Source organism: Mus caroli, unplaced genomic scaffold (genome assembly GCF_978045245.1).
Source record: "Mus caroli unplaced genomic scaffold, Mus_caroli_1 scaffold_7, whole genome shotgun sequence".
Lineage (NCBI taxonomy): Eukaryota > Metazoa > Chordata > Mammalia > Rodentia > Muridae > Mus > Mus caroli.
In genome coordinates this window covers 108,576,680-108,586,586 of record NW_028227262.1, presented here as the reverse complement: position 1 = coordinate 108,586,586, position 9,907 = coordinate 108,576,680, and the positions used below count along the sequence as shown (strand labels likewise).

Below are 9,907 nucleotides of genomic sequence, written 5' to 3'. Positions count from 1 at the left end.
AGCCCCAAAGGTCCAGGTGAGTGGGCTCTGTTGGTCTTCCTGTTAGAGTTCCTATCCTCTTTGCTTTCTTTTGTATTTTGTTTGAATCATAAGAAGCAGAAAGGGGGAATTTTTTCACTGTGCTCACATTGGGAAGAGGGTCCCCCCCCCAAAAAAAATCCAGTGACTCCCTGAGTCCATCTTCAGGCTTCCGATAAAGCAGTTTAGTTTCAGTTTTAAACAGAAGGCCAGAGGTATGCATATCTAAACAATCTCCATCAAATGTGGTCCTGCCCATCACTGTTTTAGCTCCATCTTTCTGAAAAATATTGTCTGATAACGTGCAAATCTCTTTCTAGGAGAAAAGTTTTCTTTCTGGTAGGTCCTGTATGATTCCCAGTAGTTTAATATCTTGAAGTCCATTGTTTCATTCTTATGAAAGCCAAAAGGGAGATAGATAATATACAGTGTCTTTTTTGAATGTCTTCACTCTTTTTGGGGAGTTGATTCTGTCGCATAACCTCAACCTTGAGGTGGAATATATTTGTAAAACAAAAATCATCAACGGGCTCCAAGAAGGAAGAAAAAAGATTAAGAATGCTTTTCATTCCACTGGCCACAAGGGGGAGCTGTGGCTCTGAGATTCAGACTTCTAAGGAAGGCCTAAAAGAATTCACTGTTTGAGAGAGGGTTAAGAGAAACTTTGACTTATTTATAGCATGGAAAAGTGTGGTCTGCAGAGGCTGTGAACCGGTGCTGTCAGGTGAATGGCTAAACACAGACCTCTTTCTGCACTGAAGTTCCAGCAAATGGTCTGACTGACTTCTTTTATGTGTACTTGCATGGAATTAGAAAGTAGTTGGAGATACAAGAACTGGGAACCCACAGGTAGGTGCAGGTAGAGAATACATCTTTGAAAGCAATATATGAAGCTCTAGGAGCTGGGTTTATGCTCTAACTCAGTCAACACTAGTCTGGTCCAATCTTGCATGATGTGAGCTCCTATGACTAGCAGTGAATGCTGCAGACCAGGGGTTCCTGAGGACATTTAAACATACAACCAGTGACAAAATCTACTACTTAGGACAAAAGAGACCAAGAATCTCATTTCTTTTCCCCTCAATGAATTTCTGTTCATATCATCAAAGAATTAGACTAGCAATATCCTGTGGCTGTTCTTCTTCTGAGTGATTCTCTCCATTCTTGGAGAACTATATTTACACAATAATAGGAAACACTTCCTCTGGGCATATTTTCTATTAAAATAGCAATAGCTTCAGAAGATATCAAGAGCAAAGTCCCATTTGGATTCTATTTTCAACTTCAATCTCTATCTACAAATACCCTGGAAACAGGACTGCCCTGATAGAGACATTTTTGATGCTATCAAAATACCCGAAGATAGAAAACCAGGGGGCATTGACTGTCACAGAGAACATAGGTCTAAGACAATGTGTTTTAACTCAAGACGCTATCTCACTTTTAATGAATTTGGAATTTCCCTTGCTTTGTGGAAATCTAAAGATATCATAAAATTGCATTTTCTGTGCACAGTTGCTCGGTAGCAGAAAGGAAGTTCTAGTATATCTACCCATGCTGCCATATCTATTCCACCATATTGCACAAAGTGAGAGTCTAGCCAAATAAGTTAACTGGAAATTGATCCACTTTTCTTCAAAGCTTATTTATGTAGCTCATCTTAGAACAAAACAAAGAAATACACTGAAGATTGCCAACTCAATTTTCTAAGCTAAAACCTAACTTGCTTTCTGTGTTGAGCTGCTTTCAAAATCCTCTGAGAATTATGAACACCAGAAAAGGCAAACACATGCATATCTATCATCAAAATTAAAATTTAATAGTGAGGAGCTATAATTTAGTGCATGGAATCTCTTGGATTGTTCTCTTGCGCACTCAATTAAAATATCTACAACTTTCTCCCAGTAGTGTATATCATATTGTTACAAATAAATTTTGTTAACTGCTCTTTTTAAGAAACTAGATTGAAATTAGATTGATACTATGCAATAGTATCAGTAACATATGTAATTGCTGTAAGAGGTTGGATGAGAATTTAATAGTTAAATAGGCAAAACAACTGATAACTTGTAAAGGTAAATGGGAAAAGGCCTATAATGCAATGTCTTCTTTGGTTTGCTCTGAATTTTTATTTGGAAAACTGGTTGATAAACCTTCTGGCTCAAGATAACATTAATTAGTGTGTATGTTGACTTTTATGGTTTTTTTTTGTTTGTTTGTTTGATTTTACCAGTGAGAATGTTGATCATTCTTTTCTGGGTCAGTGACATTGTAACATTCCCTGCACTAAGCAGAACAGAACCAGGCTGCCTTGCTCCTTGTTCTGTAGGAGATGTGAGAAACAGTCTGAACACAGAGAGATGGAACACTTGTGACAATGACATCTCCATGGGTTCCTGTGCCATGCTAACCACAGGTGACAGAGCCAGCTGTGAGACTCTTTCTTCACCATGCTCTGCCAGGGCACTGCTCCTTGATTTCTCAGGGGATTTCTTCTGATGGAAATCACTCAAGGCAGAAGCAACAGTGGGAGTTTTGGTCCAAGGTGGATGATTTCATATATAAAACAGATGAACATGTAGGCTTCTCCCACTGAGACACACACTCTTCAGTGTAACCAGATAGAAGGAGCTTAAAGAAAGCTAAATTCAGACTCAGTGACAAAATAAGGCCCTGGCTGCCAGTCAGTCCACTTCCCGGTTTCTCTGGTTCTTCTCCAGCCTCTGCCTCATCCCCACTGCTCCTAGATAGTTCTATTTTTAGGTGACAGCCAAGCTAAAATTGCTTCGTTCAACCCTTGTTGGGGATGGCAGAGTCAGCTCTGGGTTCTCTGTAAGGCTGCCCTCTCTCCAGCTTGGCTAGAGCTGTCAGGAAGTAAAATCTACATCAATATTTGTTTCTGCCTCCTTCAGGCAAAACTAACAATGTTTTTTTTAATTATTTAAAAAAATATTTAACAGTATTTCTAACTAACATTGCTTCCTGTAAAGAAAGATTCCTTGGGTCAGGGTCCTTTCGACATCATTTCTAGGCACTGCTCACCTGATTGCATCAAGAATATTTACAGAAAATAGGATAGATAATTACTTTAAATCATCTTCAAGCATTCTCACTGCTCCTGCATGGTCATGATTACGCTGTGACCTGTCCCTTACAATGTCTCCCCTCCCACCTCTTCCTTGTTTTCTATTCTTTCTTATTATCTTCCTTCCTTCCTTTCTCTCTTCTCTACCTTGGTTTCTCCACCAAACTTTCTCTCTCCCCTTTCCCACCCTCTTTCTCTTACTTTCCTCTTTCCTGTCTTCCTTCCGTTCTCTCTTTTTCTCCTTCTTTCTCGTTTTGTATCTCTTGCTTTCTCCTTTGAAACACTTCACATGTGAGCTTTGTGAAGTAAGGAAACAGTATGTGCTAAGGGCACCAATGAATGCTCACAGAATTTTTAAATTATTGACTTTAGCTCACTGTTTTACAGATGAGAAAATGGGCTGCTTAAAAATGAATTGCTGATTTCCATATAACATGACCTGTATAATCCACAGGTAATCTATATATTTTCTACATTTGTTTTGGCTCTTGAACTCTGGATGACTTAGTACTCACTTTATGGCCCAGGTTGGCCTTGAACTCAGCAATCTTCCTGACTTAGCCTTCTGAGTGCTGGGATTATAGGATTTAAGACCGCATACCTATATTCAATTCTTTTTACTCCTTTCAGAATATTAATATCCTAAGTGTGTGATTATTTTCTTCTTGCTTTGCACTGTGTTGGCATTTAATGTCTCAAACAAGTAAGCCACATTTGTCCTTCCAGGAAGGCTTGTGTTCTTATTTCTTTTACTGATGTAGTCTTATGTTCCTTCTGTGTCCAGTAAAACATATATGTACCACCTGGGTTTACTGGTTGGTGGTATTACCAAAATTTTTCTGTTTGTCTCTATGTCTCTTGTGCCACTCTGTCTCTCTTTCTCTTCATGTCTTTGTCTCACTGTCTGTTTCTGTCTTTGTCTCTCTCTTTTTCTTGCCCTTTCTCTCTCCTCTCCTCTCCTCTCCTCTCCCTTCCTCCCCCGCCTCTGTGTGTGTGTATTTTTGAATCAAGCACCTTTCTAGCTGTGGTGATAGACAGACAAATCACACGTCATCCACAGTGGAATCTACCACCTGGTCTGATAGCTGCAGTAGGTAGGGCTTATTTGCCCTGCCTTGACCCAACTATGGGCTGTAGGCTTCTAAGCTGTGTGGCCTTCTGCCTCTTGGGAGTAGGTGAGTAGTTGAGTTCCTAAACCAGGAGCTATGATTGTGTTTGAGTCCTTTGAGAATGACTACTTCTGAAAATTTTCCGAATTATGATTATCTTCACAGGCCCTTTGGAGACGTCTGTTTTCCAGACTCCAAACTATCGTGTCACACAGGTGGGAAATGAAGTGTCTTTCAACTGTGAGCAAACTCTGGGCCACGATACTATGTACTGGTACAAGCAAGACTCTAAGAAATTGCTGAAGATTTTGTTTAGCTACAATAATAAGCAACTCATTGTAAACGAAACAGTCCCAAGGCGCTTCTCACCTCAGTCTTCAGATAAAGCTCATTTGAATCTTCAAATCAAGTCTGTAGAGCTGGAGGACTCTGCTGTGTATCTCTGTGCCAGCAGCTAAGACACAGTTGTGCAGAGTCACTGTTTCCCTATGCACAAACCCAGCCAGCGAGGAAGCAGTGCAAGCCAAGTGTTAACCCACACCCGAGGCTCCATGCCCCCAGAGCTTCTGAAGCATCAGTGGTGTTTCAGTCTGAAGTCCAGCCTCCTGCGATAATACATGAGGTGAACCAGTTCCGTGTTTTATGCATAGATGAGTCTCACAGAATTCTACAGATTAGACAGAATGGTAGTTCACATCATAGTCACCCAAGTAGCTAAGCTTTGCCAACAATGAAAGACCTTGGAATTTTTAACTGGTGAGAGAAGACACTGCTTGTTAATTTTGGCTGTGTGTGTTGCCTGTAACGGAAGGATTAAAGGCAGATGGTTTCTACAAATATCAAGGACTATGTCCCTAAAGGACAGGGCAAAGTAACTGATTCTGAGCCTCCACAGGAAATTCAGTTTATCACTGAGTTTTAGTTTTAAGAAAAGGGTATCCGGGGAAGCATGAATGTCCATGGCCACAGGTAAACTAGAAAAGGAAAGATGAAGGAGAAATCACTTCAATCAGACTTATACAGTCAGGACCTCTTCTCATCTACTAATACAATTTTATCACTATTCTGTCATCTTCCAACCTTCTCCAAAAACAGACAGCAGTGAATGCTGGAGGATAGTTTGGGAGACATAAGGTCTTTAGATGTAAATGTCCACGCACTAGTTAATTGTTGAGCCTACTGATGTGAAATCCATACTGTTGGGAGCACTTCACAAATGGATCTTGCACCCACAGATCTCTAGAACAACTAGGAGTGTTAAGCACACACAATTGTTCTCTCAAAGGAATGGGCATAAAACCTGTTCTTCCATCAAGAAAGGTGGGATTAGAGATAATTAACAGCCTGGTGATTGGCGTTGCCTGTTTGGTCAGGTTGGATCAAACTTCTACAACCAGGACTGGAGGTAGCTACTAATCTAAATGACCCTGACGTTACCTATACAGCCAAAAGGCTCCCCCAATCTCTCCCAACCAGGAGCAAAGATACCTAATAGTCTAATTGACCCTTACATTATCTACATAGCCAAAGGCTTCTCCATGCTTCCACAGCCAGGACCAGAGGTTGGTTAATAATACCCATACACTATCTGTATGACTGAGACCAGGCCAGATTCTTCCTTATGCTCTGAAGCTAATATAGGTAGCCTGTGTCTAGAACCCATCTTCCTGAAAGAAATGGCATGTACCATGAGTTAAGCTTCATTGTAATTATGCTTCCTGTGTACTTTTTCCAGACTATACTGTGCTATATTTATTATGAATAAACCAACTGGCATCAGACTCCTTGAAGTTTGATCCAGTTTGACAAAGTCAATCTGAATCAAGTTTTATTTTAACTTCTTTGTAGCTCGCTTTTCTGCCTGCTGCCACCACCTGCAGGGTCTCCTTAACATATGATCAAGTTTGTATTTTGGTACAATACAACGGTGGTATGGTGTAGGTGGGAAACTCACATAAATATTCTGAAAGACAAGGTAGAAAGCAGTTGATGTGCATTGCTGTTAGTGATGCGATGTGGATGCTCTGAGTTACTTACTTCTTATAGAAGTACAGTTTTATCCTAGTGTTTGAATTCATTTTGAAGGGTCAAGTTCAGGATTTTTCTTATTATTAGGTAGCTCTAGCATATAGCTATTATTACCAGTAAACAGACTTTCCATTGAAGTTGAAGTGTAGTTACTTATCAATATCTCTCTCATGTACTGGGGGTTGAATCCCAGAGTTTTCCATCCTAAATGTTTGCTGAAAACTCTTCTCAGCTCTCCAGCCTTCTAGACGATTCTCCACTCAGGCTTCAGGTAGCCCATCTTCTGCATGCACAAATTGAATAGTGTTCTCCCCCTTCCAAAATGTCTTTACTTAGATTCTTGGGTCTACTTTGCATTTCTATGTGCCCCAAGATCTATCTGTATTGGAATTTTTTTTAACTTTAAGCACTATGCATTATGGTGATTTTTCAATATAACCACAGCAGTAAGTGAATACTCCAATTTATTTAGGGATCATGGATCATTTTACTGTATTTATTAGTGTCCTTACATTTCCTAGCCTAAAAACAAAGACTCAACACTTTCATAAAAATAAGTTGGAATAAAGATAATATCTGATGGCTAAGTGGTAAAGTGCATATACATTTTATTCAAGGTAATAGAAGTTACCATGGTGGGCCTCCCAGTTAATTTCCACTGGAAGGGCATGGGACATCATGATGAGGCTGGCTCCATTTCTTTTTTTTTTCTTTTTCTTTCTTTCTTTCTTTTTTTTTCTTTACGTATTTTCCTCAATTACATTTCCAATGCTATCCCAAAAGTCCCCCATACCCTCCCCCCTCCCCTACCCACACATTCCCACTTTTGGCCCTGGCGTTCCCCTGTACTGGGGCATATAAAGTTTGCATGTCCAATGGGCCTCTCTTTCCAGTGATGGCCTACTAGGCCATCTTCTGATACATATGCAGCTAGAGTCAAGAGCTCCGGGGTACTGGTTAGTTCATAATGTTGTTACACCTATAGGGTTGCAGTTCTCTTTAGCTCCTTGGATACTTTCTCTAGCTCCTCCATTGGGGGCCCTGTGATCCATCCAATAGCTGACTGTGAGCATCCACTTATGTGTTTGCTAGGCCCCAGCATAGTCTCAAAAGAGACAGCTATATCAGGGTCCTTTCAGCCAACGCTTGCTAGTGTATGCAATGGTGTCATTGTTTGGAGGCTAATTATGGGATGGATCCCTGGATATTGCAGTCTCTAGATGGTCCATCCTTTTGTCTCAGCTCCAAACTTTGTCTCTGTAACTCCTTCCATGGGTGATTGTTTTCAATTCTAAGAAGGGGCAAAGTGTCCACACTTTGGTCTTTGGTCTTCTTCAGTTTCATGTGTTTTACAAATTGTCTCTTATTTCTAACATTTAAAAAATGGACATAACTGGGGATATTCCATCCCAGATTCTCTGGTTGTATAGATGAGAAATTGTATTATACATAGGAAATAATTTAAATGCTACAATACAAATGACATCCTTAAATGTATTAGAATTTTATTTTATAGTTGTTATCTATGAATACTCTTAATTGTCCTGCTAATCTGTAGGTGAACATAGTATTTTGTTTCCTGCTCTCAATCGTTGGTCACTGAAGATGAAATAAACTAATTTAGTCCATAAACTCTATATGAGCTGAGTAGTTAATATCCATTTTACTCTGTGCTATGTAAAAATACTGGCACTGCCAATCTCTGCATAGCAGAAATCAGTGAGACTTAATTGAGTATAAATGGGCTACTTTTGCCACAGGGTGGAGCTGTGGTCTACTGATGCATCTGAAGGTGGGCATGGGCAAGGTGAGCCACTGGAGAATGGGAAAGAACTGGAGGGACCCATGGCTCCAGTCGCACATGTAGCAAAGGATGGCCTTGTTGGACATCAATGGAAGGAGAGGTCCTTGGTCCTGTGAAGGCTAGATGCCTAAATGTAGGGGAATGCCAGGGCAGGGAAGTGGGAGTGGGTGGGTTGGTGAGCAGGGGGAAGGAGGATGGGATAGGGGGTTTTCAGAGGGGAAACAAAGAAAGGGGGTAACATTTGAAATGTAAAGAAAATATCTAATTACAAAAAAGAAGAAAGGGAATCTCACGCATCTGCACTCCTTATCCAGGAGCTTAGATCACAAACATTCTAAACAGTTTAATTGTAAACAACATAAACATTCAGAGACTAGGTTGTAAACATCTCAAAAACACTGGCATCAGTTTCTAATTGATTTTCTTTTGGTCTAACATCAAATGCTGTTTCTCTCAGCATCTTATGTACAGTGTCTTTTCTCTATGCCTAGGCAAGCTCTATTCCTTAAACAACATGCACACAGGCTGTCTTATCCATTGTATGCTCCCTTTAGTGGACTGACCAGTGTCTGGCTCCTAGATGACACCACTGTTATACACTTCAAATGATATCTAGGCATTCAGAATCATCTAATCATCAAGCTGCTTCCACAAAGCTAGGTCATCAATGTGGGGGCATGAAGCAACACTTTGAGGGTGCTATTTCTTGAAACTGAGAAGGGTGCAAGGGGGGGCTTTCAAAGAAGAAGTGGGCTATGTTAGAGATGGTGGCGGGGAAGACCTTCAGGCTGAGAGTAAAGTTACAAGAATGCGAATAACTTCTAGAAATACCCATGAAGGTTAAAAGCTTGGGCATTTTTTAAACATTTCATTTTTTTTTTAAAGATTTATTTATTATATGTAAGTACACTGTAGCTGTCTTCAGACACTCCAGAAGAGGGCGCCAGATCTCGTTGCGGATGGTTGTGAGCCACCATGTGGTTGCTGGGATTTGAACTCTGGACCTTCGGAAGAGCAGTCGGGTGCTCTTACCCACTGAGCCATCTCACCAGCCCAAACATTTCATTTTTATCCCTCCCAGCCCAGTGAATTCAGTTGACAGTTAAAGGGGAAAAAGAAACATCTCTTGATACCAAGAGAGATAGTGACTTCACAGACAAAACTACCAATCAGGGCCATGCAGAATAGAGCTAATTCTCATCTAGGGTATCATAGCTACACAATACCCGTCTGGAGCCTGATTCCGCCATGAGCTGCAGGCTTCTCCTATATGTTTCCCTATGTCTTGTGGAAACAGGTGAGACTTGGATTCAACAGGCTCCTAGCTCAAACTTCCTTTTTGCTGAAGCTACCACCTTTTTTTCTGTGCTGTGTCTGAATTTTGTCCTTTTCTTCTTCTAGCACTCATGAACACTAAAATTACTCAGTCACCAAGATATCTAATCATGGGAAGAGCAAATAAGTCTTTGGAATGTGAGCAACATCTGGGACATAATGCTATGTACTGGTATAAACAGAGCGCTGAGAAGCCCCCAGAGCTCATGTTTCTCTACAGTGTTAAACAATTGATTCGAAATGAGACGGTGCCCAGTCGTTTTATACCTGAATGCCCAGACAGCTCCAAGCTACTCTTACATGTATCTGCCGTGGATCCAGAAGACTCAGCTGTATATTTTTGTGCCAGCAGCCAAGACACAGCCCTGCAGACTCATTAGATCTCTGTACACAAACCTACATGTTCAGGAAGCTGTGGGGCAACTGAGGGCTGCATTGAAGATTTCACATAGAAACCAAAACAGATGTTGCAAACTATAACACTACCTTAAAAGTCAACCCATGTTGCAACCCTATATGCCAGGCTCA

At 40.7% G+C, this 9,907-nt stretch overlaps 2 gene segments (V, D, J or C); both read left to right on the top strand.

The window, feature by feature from the left end:
• Positions 1-4,361: 4,361 nt before the first annotated feature.
• Positions 4,362-4,670, top strand: LOC110296771 (T cell receptor beta variable 3-1-like). The segment is given in 1 exon segment: positions 4,362-4,670. A coding segment is annotated over 1 exon segment (309 nt).
• Positions 4,671-9,292: 4,622 nt separating this feature from the next.
• LOC147004003 (T-cell receptor beta-1 chain C region-like) overlaps positions 9,293-9,907 on the top strand; it is a 500,214-nt gene continuing 499,599 nt past the window's right edge. The window contains 2 exon segments of the C gene segment in view: positions 9,293-9,341; positions 9,446-9,734. Of these exon segments, the coding sequence occupies positions 9,293-9,341; positions 9,446-9,734 (338 nt within the window).